The sequence below is a fragment of the Amyelois transitella genome, chromosome 19, assembly GCF_032362555.1.
Source record: "Amyelois transitella isolate CPQ chromosome 19, ilAmyTran1.1, whole genome shotgun sequence".
In the NCBI taxonomy this organism is placed as follows: domain Eukaryota; kingdom Metazoa; phylum Arthropoda; class Insecta; order Lepidoptera; family Pyralidae; genus Amyelois; species Amyelois transitella.
Window position 1 is genome coordinate 8,262,997 of NC_083522.1, and position 16,478 is coordinate 8,279,474.

The 16,478-nt window shown below is 38.1% G+C and overlaps 2 protein-coding genes across 2 annotated transcripts; one reads left to right on the top strand and one right to left on the bottom strand.

The window, feature by feature from the left end:
* Positions 1-1,928: 1,928 nt before the first annotated feature.
* On the bottom strand, positions 1,929-6,817 carry LOC106140325 (Bardet-Biedl syndrome 4 protein homolog). The gene is made up of 9 exons (XM_013341903.2): positions 6,799-6,817; positions 6,579-6,712; positions 6,020-6,132; positions 5,483-5,577; positions 4,591-4,753; positions 3,657-3,933; positions 3,237-3,392; positions 2,561-2,770; positions 1,929-2,087 (listed from the first exon to the last, which is right to left on the bottom strand). The coding sequence occupies exons 1-9, from the start codon at positions 6,815-6,817 to the stop codon at positions 1,929-1,931; spliced, it is 1,326 nt and encodes a 441-aa protein (XP_013197357.2).
* Positions 6,818-8,506: 1,689 nt separating this feature from the next.
* LOC106140334 (peptide-N(4)-(N-acetyl-beta-glucosaminyl)asparagine amidase) lies at positions 8,507-16,091 on the top strand. Its single transcript, XM_013341914.2, has 10 exons — positions 8,507-8,883; positions 9,095-9,274; positions 9,636-9,801; positions 10,312-10,490; positions 10,965-11,147; positions 11,949-12,119; positions 13,172-13,323; positions 13,728-14,005; positions 14,282-14,446; positions 14,954-16,091. Exons 1-10 carry the CDS (start codon positions 8,671-8,673, stop codon positions 15,118-15,120), a joined length of 1,854 nt encoding a protein of 617 aa, XP_013197368.2. The 5' UTR covers positions 8,507-8,670; the 3' UTR covers positions 15,121-16,091.
* Positions 16,092-16,478: the final 387 nt, after the last annotated feature.

The following is a 16,478-nucleotide window of genomic DNA, read 5'->3' on the forward strand; positions in this document are numbered from 1 at the left end:
TAAGTACAGCTTTATATTTCGCAGACTCCGTTGTATCAAATTTAGCTTAAATACTATACTCCTATAAAGGCGATTTAATGTTTTAATAAGGTGAGTAAATGTTTTATTGTTTAAAATTAATAAACTTAATTGTAGGTTATAACATAATAATATCATAAATGCTAAAGTAAGTTTGTTTGTTTGTAACCTCTACCACAAATTATTTGCTGAACGAATCTGCTTGAAATTTTGCGTATATATAGATAAGAGTCTGGAGAAGGACATAGGGTACTTTTCATCTCGGTATAATCTTTAGTACTTGTGACATCTGCGGAAAAACCGGTATTCTTTTGTAGATGGTGCTAAATTTGTGCCTATAAGCGCGCGGGCAAAGTTGCGGGTAAAAGCTAATAGTTCTATATTATACAGATTTCTCTACCCGAAACCTGCGTCTGCGCATACTCATTCAATTCAATTAGTTTCAACCAGCTTGACAAGGACAAGGAGTCTGTTGACTTCTTCTGAAGTGACGTTTATCCAGACTTCTCTTAAAACGCCCGTGATGGTCATGTTGTTCATGACTTCCCTTAAAACGCTTATGACGAGCATGTTCTATGCTTCTCTTAAAACGACCTCGACGTCGCGTTTTCTTTAGCATTCTTTTGGCATACCTTTGATGACGATTATTCTTTAGACTTCTCTTTAAATATCTTTGAATATACTGTTTTTGTAAACTTCTCTTGGAACGCGCTTGCCTATCACTTTCCTTCAGACTATTCTTAGAACGAACCTGACCAACCTTTTTCTTCACACTTCTTTTGTAACGCCCTTTAGTGTCCATGTTTGTCGTTTCAATATAAGGTGATTTATGCTCATGCTTGTCCGTATCAGTCTTCGCGGGAATATCATGTATCGAGTTTGTTTCAATTGCAAGTTCTTCTGTGTCATTTTCATCACTGAATTCGTCAGCGCTTGGAATCTCACTTGAATTGACATTCTCTTTTAAATACAGAACGTTTTCTTTTTCAAGTGATACTGAGTCTTTTGACACTTCATTCTGTGTCTCCTCGTTTCCTTTGCTTTGACGGATTCTTTCAGGCTTCTTTTCAAATGACGCGACGTCCGCGTAAAGTTCATCATAGCCAAGAACTAGAGGTGGGAGAACAATGAGACTTGCTTTACGCTCTTTTTCTTTCTCTTCGGCATTTATCTGTTGGTAAATGAATGGTTTATTAAATTTGAGAAGTAATAATATTGGCTCGTAATTTGTTTATCCCGGAGTGAAGTAGGATGTGTGTTTTACTTATGTTTTGATCTGATATGTACAAAAATATACTTACTAATCCAACACCCACTACTAAAAATAAAACAAAAGTAAACATTATATTAGTCAAAAAATACTATTTTCTTTCTCAGTTACCAAATCCAAGCGTAGCTGCCATAACATTTTATTACTGCTATAAGTTTACTTTCTCCGCAATTTATTTTCAGTTTATAAATTTGTTTTCATAGTCATAAATATTTTTATGTTTGATTGCGTTATGTAATTGTTGATAGGCAATTTTGTGTTTGCAATTTCAAAGTCATGTAATTATCAGTCGTATCGATCGCGTTGCTATTGGCCCAAAAAAAAATTATGTACGCATGAAGATATTTTTTGTAAATAAAACAAATCACTTAAAGAAATATAAAAGTATAAAAGACCTCGGGTCATAATAGAAATTTAGTTTTTTAATAATAATAATTTATGTCTTCTCTCTAATCTTATCATGTAAATACATTAAGGTATACATGGTACGAAGATATTTAAGTAAGTTTTATCCTAAAAATAATGCCCTGACCGGACGCAAAACCCATAATCATAAAGTCAAAACTTTAACCAGTAATTTATTTATTTTCAATAAAAATGTTATAATGCCATTTATTGAGTCAAAATGTAAGGAATCGAATTAAACTTCATCGGGTGCCATATTATCTTCGTCGGGCGTAGGGGGTTCGTCTGGGACACAAGTTGGTCCTTCTACGTCCGGTACCGCAGGTGGCAGCTGATGCAGTTCCACACCAGCCTCTCTCAACAATGCTAGAAGTGTAGTTAGAGAACTTGCCAACTGCAAAGAGATATTTAATGCTCTAATGATATCGTAAGACCATTAATTTGCTAAGCTTGCTAAATACACGGATGATACCTTTCAAAGATTTGCTTAAAATGGTTCAGAATTTGATGTGGGCAACTCCACAGTCGACTTCTTGCAAATACTGCGTTAGTTTCCTTTATTTGTGCCTCCCTTTTATTGGGCTCAGCTATCGCACTTCTCGATTGCTTGCGCTAGTCTTGCAACCACAGAAATTATAAATATTTCTGCCGCGATTCACATTTTTTCAAGTCTTACGTAAAGGTCTCCCTTTTCTTAGCCTTGCAATAATTCTGCAGTTACACCTGCTTCTTCGATCGCCTCTGATAGCCTATTCAACCGTAGCTTGCCGTTTATTAATCATTGAATCGTCCGGAGGCAGAACCATACTGCTCTGGCATACGTTTCATCGTATCTGATTTTAAGATTTATGTTTTGTAAAGTCTTACCTGAGGGTCCCCTTTTTGTTGGCCTTGTAATAATTCGGCAGTCACACCGGCTTCTTCGACCGCCTCTGCTAGTCTTCCGACCCTAGCATGTCTGCCAGCCATGTTCAATCTGATCAGAGGATCTTGTGGAGACAAAGTCACTGCTCTGGCGTATGCGGCATCTGCCCGACTGTCTCCAAGGCGTTCAAGCGCTACCCCAATTAGAAGAACCTACAACACAATGTTTTTTTATTGAATAAGAATAGAATAGAATAGATTTATTTTCAAAATTGGATACAAGGTATCACTTATTGACGTCACATCACTTAAATCTAATTATAACTACTACCGCTTCCAAAGCGCATGTGTCAAAGAAGCGGCGGAACAAACTACACTGCAGCATTTTTATTGGACGTCAATATACAAATATAGATCTCTTAAATCTAAATCATGGACGAATGCACATTGTCTACATTAAAAAACATGAATGAATGTAGAACTAAAACTGTTGATGCCTTTAAATCCTTTACTTGTGTGATTTGATCCAATGGTTGACTGATAGAATATAATCTTAGTAGGTGTCATCAAAGAGGGAGTAGAACTCTAAATCACCTTTGGGATGGGTCCACTCTTTCGATGTCACTTACATAAGGAAAAATATTAACTGCATCAAAGTGTAATAAGTAAGTTGGTTTACTGTGTAAGGCTGTGTGGGCTGCAATGCGGCGGCAGTGGCCAGTCTGCAGAAGGCGGAGGCGGGTCTCTTGCACAGCAACAAGGCTAGGCCCAGGTCGTGAGCTGCCCGGCCGCTGAGTGGTGCTGCCCACACAGCGCGCTGGAGGCAGGTTAGAGCCTGACAAACAAAATAATGATGAACATAGAAATTAGTTGCATTTAAATTTAATGTCTTGGCTCCACTTTCTTTCTGTCAACATCATATCTGTCCTATGTTGGTCATATAGTTACGTTAACATCGTTCTTTTCTCGTTCAAAGCTACCACCGCTACAGACTATCTAGGCTACACTGTCATCATCGGTCAGGGAGTTACAGGAAGTTAGCATTTACGTAAAATTTATTACAAAGGTTCCACGGAAACCGATAAAAGTATATTCTCACAGCAACATATTTCTTCTTAGCCAACAAAGCTAATCCAAGGTTAGTATGAGCGGCCACACAAGTTGGATGAGCAGAAAGAGCTGCTTTCAGCCTCGCAAGCGCTGCATCCACATCTTTATGCTGCAGCATCATCGCGGCCAGCGCTAAAGCGGCGGCGTGTTGCGTTGGCTGTTGTGCTAATGCCGCTCCGAGGAGTTGGAAGGCACGGCGAGGGTCGCCAGCTCGGAGGCATAGGGCTCCAGCAGCGGCCATGGTGTCGGCTCCGCAGGCGTGCGTTCTAGAAGAAATAAGAGCTGTTGATAGTGTAGCTATTAATTTTATTGTTTGGCGATTTCTAGGCCATCTTTCTACTACTGACGCATATCCTACTTAGTTTTTCCTTTAAAAAGGTAATGTTATAGGTTACTGTTATACAAACGCCGGGTGGAGTATGGTTGTTTACTTATCAAAATCCTCCTGTCATTTGTCTGAATAACATAAATAAATAAATACCCCATTATTTACAAATCACACAGATTGAGTTAGCATCGAAGTAAGTGCGATAATTGTGGTACGAGATATCAACTCAACAATACTATATTTTATAACGCTTGACCCAATGCTATTTTAGATGCAGATGATTTTTTATGCTGTTAGATAATGCTATTAGCATTTAGCCCGCTCCGCCTACTGTACTTAACAAATTGTAATTGTTACAATAAATAAACAAATAAACATCCAAGACCCAGGCTAATTAGAAAAACTGCGTTTCTCATCATGCTCTGGCCGGGAATTACATCTTGGGGAGTAGGATGCCTTGTATAGTATATACAAAGCGATTGCCATCTAACATTCTAGTGATACCATAAGCAATTGATTCTTTAGAAACTGTCGATGCCTAGTCTGGGACTTGCTTTGAAGAACTATCATTTCAGAAAAAATAAAACGAACTTACGTCAATGCCTGGTCATAAGCTGCAAGTGCTCCGCTAACGTCATCGCAGGCCAGCAGTAACTTGGCTAGAAGAGCTCCAGCCCTCTCCCCCCCGCCCGCCTGCACCCCCGCCCTTGCCCACTCCACTCCCCGCTCAGCATCTCCAAGATTCCAGGCACACTCCGCTAAAAGATATATGTTGTGGTTAGATTCGAGCTTGCATGAAGAGATGCTGTATTATTAATGCGATAGTTTTTATGAATGTGTGTGTGTTTATTAGGCTTTCACGCAAAAAGTACTAAATAGGCTTTCACGCAAAGACCACAAGGGCAACTGCTAGTTCAGCATAAAAATCAAACTATAGTACCTACTTAAATCAAAAACGCAAGTATCTTATAAATTTTCAGCATCTTCCTGGCGTGAGTCTCAGTTGCTCATCTTTCAGAAGAGGGTCAACTGTCTCATGCATAATACCACAATAGAGTACATCCGCGGATCCGCCTGCGTAAAAAAGCCCGCTAATTTCCGTTCCGCCAATTTAAATTCGCTAGACAGCGCTTTAGGCTGTGCAGTGATGTCAGTCAGTGTTCTCTTATTCTAGGTATTAAGAAGATATGATGCCGTGTGGTTCCCGGCACCAATACAAAAAAGAATAGGACCAGTCCATCTCTTTCCCATGGATGTCGTAAAAGGCGACTAAGGGATAGGCTAGGAATTCTTTTTTAGGCGATGGGCTAGCAATCTGTCGCTATTTGAATCTCAATTCTATCACTAAGCCAAATAGCTGAACGTGGCCATTCAGTCTTTTCAAGACTGTTGGCTCTGTCTTCCCCGTAAGGGATATAAACGTGACCATATGTATGTATGTATGTATTAAGAAGATAGAAAGAAAACAAGTTTCAAAAACACCCCACCCAAAGCGCAGAACACATCAGGGTCTGGATGTTTTGTCAATTTATCAGCCTCCAGATAAGCTTCTAGAGACAACTGAAAGCGTCCTTGGCGGAATCTGAAAACAAGAACACAATGAGGATAACCTAGTATCTATGAGCCATAAATTTTTATTTTCACTATGCATAAAAAGTCTAGAGTGCACAAATAGGTTTGCGATGGTAAAATGTTTCCAAATGTATTTTCATGGTCAGGATCAAGCAGATGCCTGAATGAATTCAATTGTATTAAAAATTGACACAAATCTTACTAGTACCGTGTGGTTCCCGACACTTTTAAATAGGACTTATGGATATCGTAAAAGGCCACTAAGGCACATTCACCTAGTGCCGTTTTTACCACAAATCCAATCCAATATACAAGAAGGATAGGTTACCTTGCAACGGTTGCGGAAGTCAGATGGGAGTTGCTTCATGTAAAAACTTGATTTCCCAGGATCATGGTAAAACGCGCATCCTGGGTTCTTTTCCAGAAGGTGAGGTAATATCCAATGGTCTTACAAACACTTAGCCACTTCCTTCAAAGGCTCGGGGTCCTGTGGCTGTAACCTGATGCAGCTATGGAACCTCTCCAGCGCCTCTTGGTATCTACCTGCGTCTGCGAGCACCGAAGCCTAGAAATGATATACCCACATTTAGCACACATAAAACATAACAAGGAAAACCGTAATTACCCTTTCAATATAATATGATACAAATTGACCATTTTAAGAATGACTTCACTGGCATAATGACATAAATATGGCAGTCTCGTATGTTTCTTGGCACTTTATATGTCTTTTCTTTCCATCGATATCGTAAAAGGCGACTAAGGGAATAGCTAGTTTTCTCTAGTGCTGATTTTACCATATTCAGTATTGGTTTCCTTGCAATGGTTGTGGAGGTCACACGAGAGTCGTCTCCTGAGATAAAAACCGTATGTGTATCTACATGTTTATTGGTCAATGTAAACCAATGTACATGGTGTGACAGGTGACAGTTTTTCTCTTTACTCAGTTTACCCCTTTAGGAGGTGGTGCATCTGCCGATAATGAAAAATGGTTCTATCTTATATGCGTACCTTTATGAAATATGCGTATCTGTGCCTATTTTCAGAACATCTCTGCAATTCATCAGCCAAGTCTAAACATTGAGCGTGTTCACCCCTCACATATCGAGCGTGCAAAAGCCAGTTCCGGGATGTTTGTGGAAACTCTGAAAGGACATTTTTATGCATACTTATTTCTATTTTAAGACAAGAATATTTACTTAATTTTTTTTTCAGTTCTGTATAGGATCACCCCATATCTTCCCAGGCATGTAGTAAGAAGTGACTGGGGTAAAAACATTGTTATCCAGTGAGACAGGAGAATCACGATCCATTCAGTCTAGGTTAGCTAGTTTCTAATAGAATTAGTGTTAATGATAGGGTCGTTGGAGGGAGCCACTTTGATTTATTCCTGACTCACTCACTCCTAGTGGATAGTGATCAAAAGATGACCCCAGGAAAGCAGAATCGGGACAAATGTAAGGAGGGTGTAAAGTACCTACTCTTTGCGAATCGTTCACATTGTGACTGATATTAAAGCTATTTAGGATATCATGAAGTTACCAATATTTGGTGTTTTGTCACTAATAATAGTGTGTTTTCGCATACTATTATCGTTGATATTATATGCAACACGTAAATTCCGGCAAAGAAAAAATTACTACATAGGTACTAAGTACATTGTTTACCATTTTATTGCTATAGTAACTGAATCTACAGAAACCAAGGTGTAATAAAACTAAAGGCGCATGTAGTATTTGATTGATTTGCAAATTGAAATTAAACATGTTGAAAATTATTTTTGTGGTAAAACGTTTTCGAAATATGTACGTATTCTATACTAATATTATAAAGCTGAAGAGTTTGTTTTTGTTTGTTTGTTTGTTTGTTTGTTTAAACGCGCTAATCTCAGAAACTACTGAACCGATTTGAATAATTCTTGCACTGTTAGATAGTCTATTTATCGAGGAAGGCTATAGGCTACATTTTATCCCGGATTTCCTACGGGAAACGTCAACAATGCAGGTGAAAGTTGAATGAGTCGGCCATCTGCGAGCTTTCCACGCGAACGCTGCGCAAACCAACAAAGATATAGTAAAACAATGTACTAAAGATGTGAAGTACTCATTTTTTGCCACAAAAAAGTCCGCGAGAGCATATATCTATCTCTTAAGGTTTACTTACAATAACCACTTTTATGTTCATTTTTTAAGATTATTTTTTCATTATAAACATAAGTTATTTTGAAACCAATTTTCTTTAATTCAGTATTAATCCTTATCCAAATAAATATGTCCGCCATTGTACATATTCTTCTAAATCCAATAACTGTTTTGCAATTTGTTTTATTTATTTTTATGTGCAATAAAGAGTTTACAAACAAACAAACAAACAAATATGTTTATTACTTTCGGCTTTTCATGTAGACTATAATTGCCATTTACAGTATATAAATCAGGCGAATAGGTTTTGAGATATAGTCGTTATAAGCAATTTGCAGCGAAACATTTAATACGGCGAACCAGCGTTCTTTTTAATACGCGTGACCGCCTGACATCTTAGAAGATATTACTATTTTAAAGTAAAGTATCAACCTGTAAGATCCCACTACTGGGCAAAGGCCTCTCATCTCACTATACGGTCTCCGTTCCGTCGCGGGTAATGATGTGGGCCAAGTCGTCGCCAAGTCGCATAACAATTAGCAGCTATAATTGATAAAGCCGAGGAGGATGTTTGCAAAAATGAATATGATGCCCAAAATAACTATTCCACGCGGACGAAGTCGCGGGCACAGCTAGTGTACAATAATCTTGATAAAAACTTTGTGCTTTGATCATTTTTATATTTTGCAACACACTCATTATTTTCGTTGCTAGCAACACTTAATCGTTATATTCCATTTAGGCTAATATTTAAGAAATTTATGACATTCACTCCGAATCCGTCACTGTCACAACACAATTACCGATTTTAATCTAACATTTCTGTCTTGGAACAAGCCTTGAACCATTACAAACCAAAATTTGACAAGTGTCTTATCAAACACTGCTGTGTATTTGTAAATTTATAAAATATAATTTGATATTTTATTCAAATAAGAAGTGTTTAAACTAATCCTCTAAAGATGGAAGATATGGCCCGATTAGCTCTAATCGAACAAAGCGTTCGTGATACTGAGAAATTTAGTGATATTTTGTACGAAGTTCTTAGGCACATAAACATTATTTTAGAAAACCCTCACGATTACGAATTACGGACGATAAAGAGCGATGTTCTCAAGAAATGTTTGGAATACGAGGCTTTGAGTGACTATATGAAATATGTGGGGTTTCAGTCGGTTAGCCTTTTATACCACTTTTTTTTACTTTTCATCTACCTTCTATCACTTTCTTTACATATTATTATATACTTAAGTTTACTTAAAACATTTTAATTGTTTAGACGAATTAGAAAGTTTTGTTCGATACCTAGTTATACCAAGCAGCATGAATTACTTGCACTGTACATAGGTATATTCAATTACATACATTTTTATATAAATTTTTCAGGTAGCAGACAGCATGATATATCCAAAAGAGTTCTCTCTGAGCAAGCTGAGGATAGCTCAGGCAACTATCGAGAGGAAGCTGTGCTTCTGTTATGGCACCCTGGACCAAAGTAGAGTCATGATAAAGTCATTTCAAAACACACCAGCAAAAAAGCCTAAGTTTCTGCCTGCTAATATTTTGGTATGATTAAAATTATCATTATATGTAGCTAAATTATTAATCTTCTTAATTACTAGATTACATTAGCTATCTAGGCACTTTAAATCTAACTGTCCTGATACGGACTATCATAAAACAGCACACATCATTTCCCTGAGGGAGAGACGTAACCACTTTACAGTTTCTTACTAGTGTATAATTAATAGAGTTCATCAATTCAAATTTCCTTTTAGTTTTAATATTTCTTTCTGTTTAGGTTTGTACAAAGAATATTTTAAATATATCCTTGTAACCTGTGGTTCCTGGCACCAATACAAAAAAGAATAAGACCACTCCATCTCTTTCCGACTAAGGGATAGGCTTATGTATGCATGTTTTCCAGAAAACCGTAAACCCGTTCCTATTGAAGATAGAGTCGCTGTTCAACAGCATGATAAAGTATGAAGATGAGGAGCTGCAAGAACTGGCACGGGCTCATATACCAATAGTGACGCTGCAGTTGATGGCTATAGACCGGATGAGAGACCATCAGAAAAAAATTAAGACCGGTGAGATATGATGAGTTTGGCCTAGAGGAACCATAGAATTGTGAGGAAGTTAATACAATTTTGACATACACATAATTTATATGACAGAAACTAAATTGTATATACATATAGTAACGTAACTACCTTGCAGGGTAGACAAAGCCAACACACTTGAACAGACTGATAGGTCACATTCAGCTACTTGGCTTAATGAAAGAATTGAGATTCAAATAGTGACAGGTTGCTATCCTATCGCCTATAAGTAAAATCCCAAGCTTATAAGCCTATCCCATAGTCGCCATTTACGACATTCATGGAAAAGAGATGGAGTGGACTCTGTCTTTTTTTATTGGTGCCGGTAACTACACCAAATTGTATAACAGGACTTTGATAACCTTCTTCTAGCTCATAGTCACAGAGTGAATTTGGACTTGTCTCAGGATGGTAACAGGAGGGTGATTATTTGACCCTGTCCAATCAATGACATTGCATCCAACGATTTTTAATTTTTCATTTATTACAAATGTCCAGGGGAGCTGAAGAGCTTGGACCTGCCATTCGACATCGCACTACTCATGGAACTGCTAAGCTGGTTCAAGTACAAATTTTTCTCATGGGTGAATAAGCCGGAATGTCCACAATGTGGGGCCGTTACTAGTTTCAATGGTTCTTCATCACTGAGGACCATGACTGAGAACTGTAATTTAGAAGTAAGTCTCCACAAAATTCTCTTCTTAACGCGTTCCCAATTGTAACCTACCGTTAATCTTTACAAACAAAATAAACATACAAACATAAAATCACCTCTTTATTCATTACGGTGTAGACAGGGCCTACAGTCTCGCAAAGAATGAAAGGCCAATTTCACCTAATACCGTACAGTTCAGTTGAAGAAATTCAAGTTATCTAACCTGAAAACCCAAAAACATATACATGCAGTCCCCTATAAATATGATCATATATTTCAATACCTATTTAGAATGGAATAGATTTATTTAAAAAATTAGATACACATCACTTATTGACGTCACATCACTAAAATCTAATTATAACTACTACCGCTTCCGAAGCGCGTGTGTAAAAGAAGCGGCGGAACAAACTACACTGCAGCATTTTCACCGGACGTCATTATACAAGTATAGATGATCTCTTAAATCTGAATCGTGGACTAATATTACCAACAGATATACGAATGCCTGAACTGTGATATCGAGGTGGAGTTCCCACGGTACAATGATCCTAGGGCTCTGCTGAGGACGAGGCGCGGCCGCTGCGGGGAGTGGGCCAACTGCTTCACTCTCATGTGTCGATCTTTAGGATACGACACGAGATATGTGTACGACGTCACTGACCATGTCTGGTGCGAGGTGAGTTCGTTTGATAATAATATAAAGTCACGTCTGTATCCTTTGCGGGGAAGACAGGTGTCAAGAGTCGTGATAACACTGAAAGGTCACGTACTGCTGTTACGGCTTTACGATAGAATTGAGATTCAAATAGTGACAGGTTGCCAGCGCAACGCCTACAAGAGGAATCACATGTTTAGAAGCCGATCCCTTAATCGCCTTTTGCAACATTCATGTTTGTTTGATAAATTGGTCCGAGGTCTGCTTTCTGACAAATTTTATTTCAGCTGTTTCGCTTAATGATATTATTAAGATTCAAAATGTGTCAGGTTGCTAGACCATAGCCTAAAAGAAAACCAAGCTGTATTAAACTATCCCTTACTCGTGTTTTACTACATCGATGGGAAAGAGATGGAATGGCCCTATTCTTATTTATCTATAATATAAAAATGAATCGCTAAATGTGTTGGTAAGCGCATAACTCTAGAACGCCTGGACCAATTTGGCCAATTCTTTTTTTTAATATTCGTCGAAGCTCACGGATGGTTTTTACGGCGAAAAAATACCAAATAATTGCCGAAAAAACCTTAAAAACAGTGCTTTTCTTTATCCCATACAAACGTTTTCTAACTAATACGTACAGTCAATTAGAGCTTTATTGCTAATTTATAAAGTTCACTGTTGTCTAAGCAATGTAGGTCTAATGGATAGAAACAAAAAACTGTCATATTACAAATCTTTTTGACAGAAGTCTGTCGGGTCCGCTAGTAATAATATATATTTTCTTGAAAAATCATGTATTATGTATTATATTCTTCCCAGGTCTTCGACTATGACTCCAACACCTGGCTTCACGTGGACCCGTGCGAGGGCAAACTGAACGCCCCCCTCATATACAGCCACGGGTGGGGCAAGAAGCTGTCCTACGTCATCGCTGTGTCCAGGGACGACCTCCAGGACGTCACCTGGAGATACACCAATGACCATAAAGAGGTACTTCCACACTTAGACCATTTAACGGAATCGCGAATTTCTCTATGCCAAAGGTACTAAGCTGTAATCATTATTGTGTAGAGCCAAATTTCTAACCCCACATGCCCAGCCCTAAATCGATAAGCCCTAATTTTACACTCAAGTTACGGGGAAATACTACAGCCATAGCTCGTACTGCGTAGTTCGTAGCGCGTAGCAGAGTTTTTGCCACTATAATCTCGTAGGCGTGCAAACCGTGGACGTAACTGGCGAGTTGGCCTCACGGAAAGAGTTCAAAAGATTGAATAGATTTTTAAGCTCAAGCCCATATGACGAATAGCAAAAAGTCCGTGCGGCCGACTCGCCAGTTACGTTCCACAAAAGGTAGGTAGTGCCCTTGCGCTTCGCTTGGCTCGTATTGGCGGGGGCACTACTTATAGACTAGAATAGATTTCTTTACAAAATTGAATACAAGGTGCCACGCTCTATGGAGCAGTGTTGACGTTATTACTCATATACATACAAGTTTATATATTATAATTTTAGGTGAATACGTCGATATGTCGCCAAAATGATTCCCCGTCCCGCTTTGTTTAGTCATACATACATACATACATACATAAAATCACGCCTCTTTCCCGGAGGGGCCACCTCTTTCCACTTGCCACGATCACTGCATACTTCCTTCGCTTCATCCACATTCATAACATGCAAGCTCGGTGGTTTCGGGTACTTTTGACCTGACCCTTTACCAGGACGTCCTTAATTTGATCAAGATACGTATATAAATAAATAAATTAATATATACGGGACAAATTGCACAGATTGAGTTAGCCTCGAAGTAAGTTCGAGACTTGTGTTACGAGATACTAACTCAACGATACTATATTTTATAATAAATACTTATATAGATAAACATCCAAAACCCAGGCCAATCAGAAAAAGTTCTTTTCACATCATGCCCTGGCCGGGATTCGAACCCGGGACCTCCGGTGTCACAAACAAGCGAACTACCGCTGCGCCACAGGCCGTATAGATCAAGATATTGTATAGACATTCTATTATTATTTCAGGTGCTAAAAAGAAGAAGGTCTTGCACTGAAACAGAACTGATAGAAACGATTCTAGCGCTGAGGGAGCACAGACAACGCCAGGTGTCTGAAGCTAGGCGACGGTACCTCACCAAAAGGGCTGTCGAGGAACTAGTGCAACTAATGAAAGAAAGGTAATCGTCCACAGACTTTAGAACCACTAGAAAGACTTTTTTTTTAAATTATCAATGCTGTGTTTAATCTACACGACGCATTATAAGAGTCTTATGTTATATCTTGCTTTTTCTGTCTATATTCCACAGCGATCAGGAATTACATTTAAGTTTCGCTGTTCCCTAATATATTTGGCTAAATGATTTTCAAAGAAAGAGTAGTGTAGTATCTGAGACCTTAACCAAGTTGGAATACCAGTGTTGAAAAATTACTCTCACGAGAAATAAGTATTCACAAAATGGATGCGACTAAGAGTTAAAATTATAGAAAGATTTTTCAAACTATTTTATATATACCAAAAATTTCTATCTTATGTAAAATTGTTCCAAAAGGGGTCATATTTAAAAATATGATGTCATTTCAGAGAACCCGGCGACTACGAAAACCACGGCCGGATATCCGGCTCAATAGAATGGCGGACCGATAGAGGCGAAATAGGAAGGCAGACTAACTACATGTTCGACTTTGACCAGCCCGGCACCTATACCGTGCGGTATTACCCGGCCATAGACAAATATGTAGTGACACGAAACGGGGTGGAAATAACGGTATTACCCGGGTGGATGAGTGGAGTGTACGAGTCGGACCAGATAGCTAGGAAAGTGGAAACGGATTGGAAGATGGTATATTTGGCGAGGAATGGTGAGTTTTTTGGACCTTTTGTCGGTTTTGGGTGATCATAGAATTTCGAATAATTAAAAGTCTATAGAAATGCTATATGTTATAAGAAATTGTAAAAATGATGTGTCGTCTTGCTTCAATTTTTCGCTTAGTTGAAATGCTATTAAATAAATCTTAGAATTGAGATGCAATATAAAAACGTACGTTGTTAAGTCTCTTGAGTCTTAATCTTGGAGCGCCGGTAAGTTCACCTATCACTTCCATTAAGGTCTAAAGTACTGTTTTCCATTTTTCTAGAAAATTCGTCCAACGCCGAAGGTACAATATCTTGGCGTTTAAATTGCGGCTCCGGATTGGTATGCTCGCGACTGAGTGTGAGACTGACGTCAGCGGTGTACGACTGCGGCCAACTGGCGGGGACCGTCACACTCGACGAGAGGAACTCTACTTTAAAGCTAGGAGGTAAGGGAATTAAGTTCATTTAAAAACCAAAATTGGATTACAGTGTTGAGGTGACACCCTACTGACTACTGTTTCGAGCGCTGACCGTAAGCACATAACATACAGGTCGTTGGGAAAGTGGCATGGAGGTATCCAAACTGCTCGTGATCCGATATTTTTGCTCTCGACCCAAACACAAGCCACAAGATCAAGCAGCTTGTGCTTTATCTTATAATACCTGACCCAGGGAACTGTCCGTAATGGCTCACTTAAACTTGCGTTATACAGTCTCGTGCAGTTTCTGCCGAAGAAGGAAGAAACGGGAGTTGAGACTCACGAGTTTTAACTGGGCCGACGTGAGTGTAATAAACTTAATGTTTCACTTTTATTCCCACCGGTTGTAAAACCGCACCAGGGGCTCCTTTCTAGGAAGCAATCGGGACAAGCCATTAGTAAGTGCATCTGTCGAACAGTCGGCCTTCCCAAGAGATGACATGAATTTTTATTTAATTTTACCTCTTTTGCCAGACACACCGACAGTATTCGAGCGGGAATTTAACAACGCCACCATAACTGCTGTACTTTCTGGCGGCAGTGGCGAAGTGGCGTGGCAACATGCGCAGTTGTTCAGAATGCCTTTAGATGACAAAAGCAATGCGTTCGACGTAGAAGTCACGGTCCAAAGGAAAAATTAAACGTATTGTCTATGGTCTATAAGGCCCGCAACACATAGATCCATAATTGTTTACCATATTGTTTCGTCTTTTAATAAAAAGAAAAATATATTATCTTGGTCCAAATCTTGCTTAAAGTAGTTATTTATATGCCTGAATGGCATACAGAGAAGGTGGACTGAAATCATGCCATTGTCATAAATATTCATTTATGTAAATAAAGGCTAACCAAATGGTTTTTGACAAATGATTGTTTATTAACGAATACGATTCGCTTAGTTTATTTTCATAAATAATTGTTTTTTTATCAGCTCATATTGAAACGATTTTTAGTGATCCATAAAGTTAATTCGTTTTTATATTCCTTAAGCCATATTAAACGATTGTTATTTTATAAAAAGTTAATATTGTGGGTAGTAATAATGTTGCCAGGAATATGGCATTATGCTAAAAACACGACGAAGTTTTCATGAATTTAAAAAGTAAAAATTTTTGAAAATTTGACCTGTTCAGTTTGAACAATTTAGCAAATTAGGTATTTCCACCTAAAAAAAATTAAAGAACTTTTGTGCTTAAAGTACTTTTGTGCAATTTTAGTCATAGAGCACGTAATTTATCTGGACTTAGGTATTGGGTTCTACTACTCTTTAACTTACCTGCAAAATGTACCAGTTTTTATATACATAAATAGTTCGCTAGCAATAATATAGCTTTGAACACCTAAATGCCTTAGTTTATACTTAAGTCAAAATTTTGTATTTGTATTACATTTAATATTGCCACAGCATGAAATGTAACTAATAAAACACAGAATTTGATGTTTTGTCTGTGGTTATAGCTAGTTCGGGCTTATTATAATCGCCTAATAATCTTCTGTTTTAGATAATCGAGTGATGTTTTATCTTGTCTCTTGGTATTTTAATGTACATTTGTTTTTTTCTACTCTTGATATCATACTTATACATTCCTATAGTAACTTGTTGAATAAAATATTTCCATAAAAATGCAATGTTTATATTTTCCCTAAACAGGATTATGTGCTTTTACATCATTTATTTAAGTTAATTAAAAAAAATAATCCAACAGAATACTTCGAAATTCGAGAGAAATCATTTTGTCTTTGTTTTGGTTCTATTCTTCTCTCTCCCTTTAAGAGGCCTGAGGGTGTTAGCTTTCCGTGAAGATAATGTTTTCCCTGGTCTAGGAGAATGCTTCACTTTTGGAACCGAAGCGAGTCTACCAAATTTAGGATCCGCATTGATTGTTGTCACGGCATAAGTAGGCACGGGATAACTTTTTGGTTTCAATTTTGAAGGGAGAGACTGTATAGTATTCTTTCTCTTCGTTTTAAAACCTTCTGTAGCTACATTCGGATGTTT

Bases quoted from the DNA above. Each gene is read 5' to 3' on its own strand.
- LOC106140325 (XM_013341903.2), bottom strand. The intron at 6,133-6,578 runs GTACGCATATAA...TATCATTTCTAG, and splicing joins GATACGCATATTTCATAAAG to GCTTCGGTGCTCGCAGACGC. The intron at 2,771-3,236 runs GTAAACCAACTT...ATTGTGTTGTAG, and splicing joins AGCCCACACAGCCTTACACA to GTTCTTCTAATTGGGGTAGC.
- LOC106140334 (XM_013341914.2), top strand. From the start codon at position 8,671: ATGGAAGATATGGCCCGATTAGCTCTAATCGAACAAAGCGTTCGTGAT. The intron at 8,884-9,094 runs GTTAGCCTTTTA...TAAATTTTTCAG, and splicing joins AATATGTGGGGTTTCAGTCG to GTAGCAGACAGCATGATATA. The intron at 11,148-11,948 runs GTGAGTTCGTTT...TATTCTTCCCAG, and splicing joins CTGACCATGTCTGGTGCGAG to GTCTTCGACTATGACTCCAA.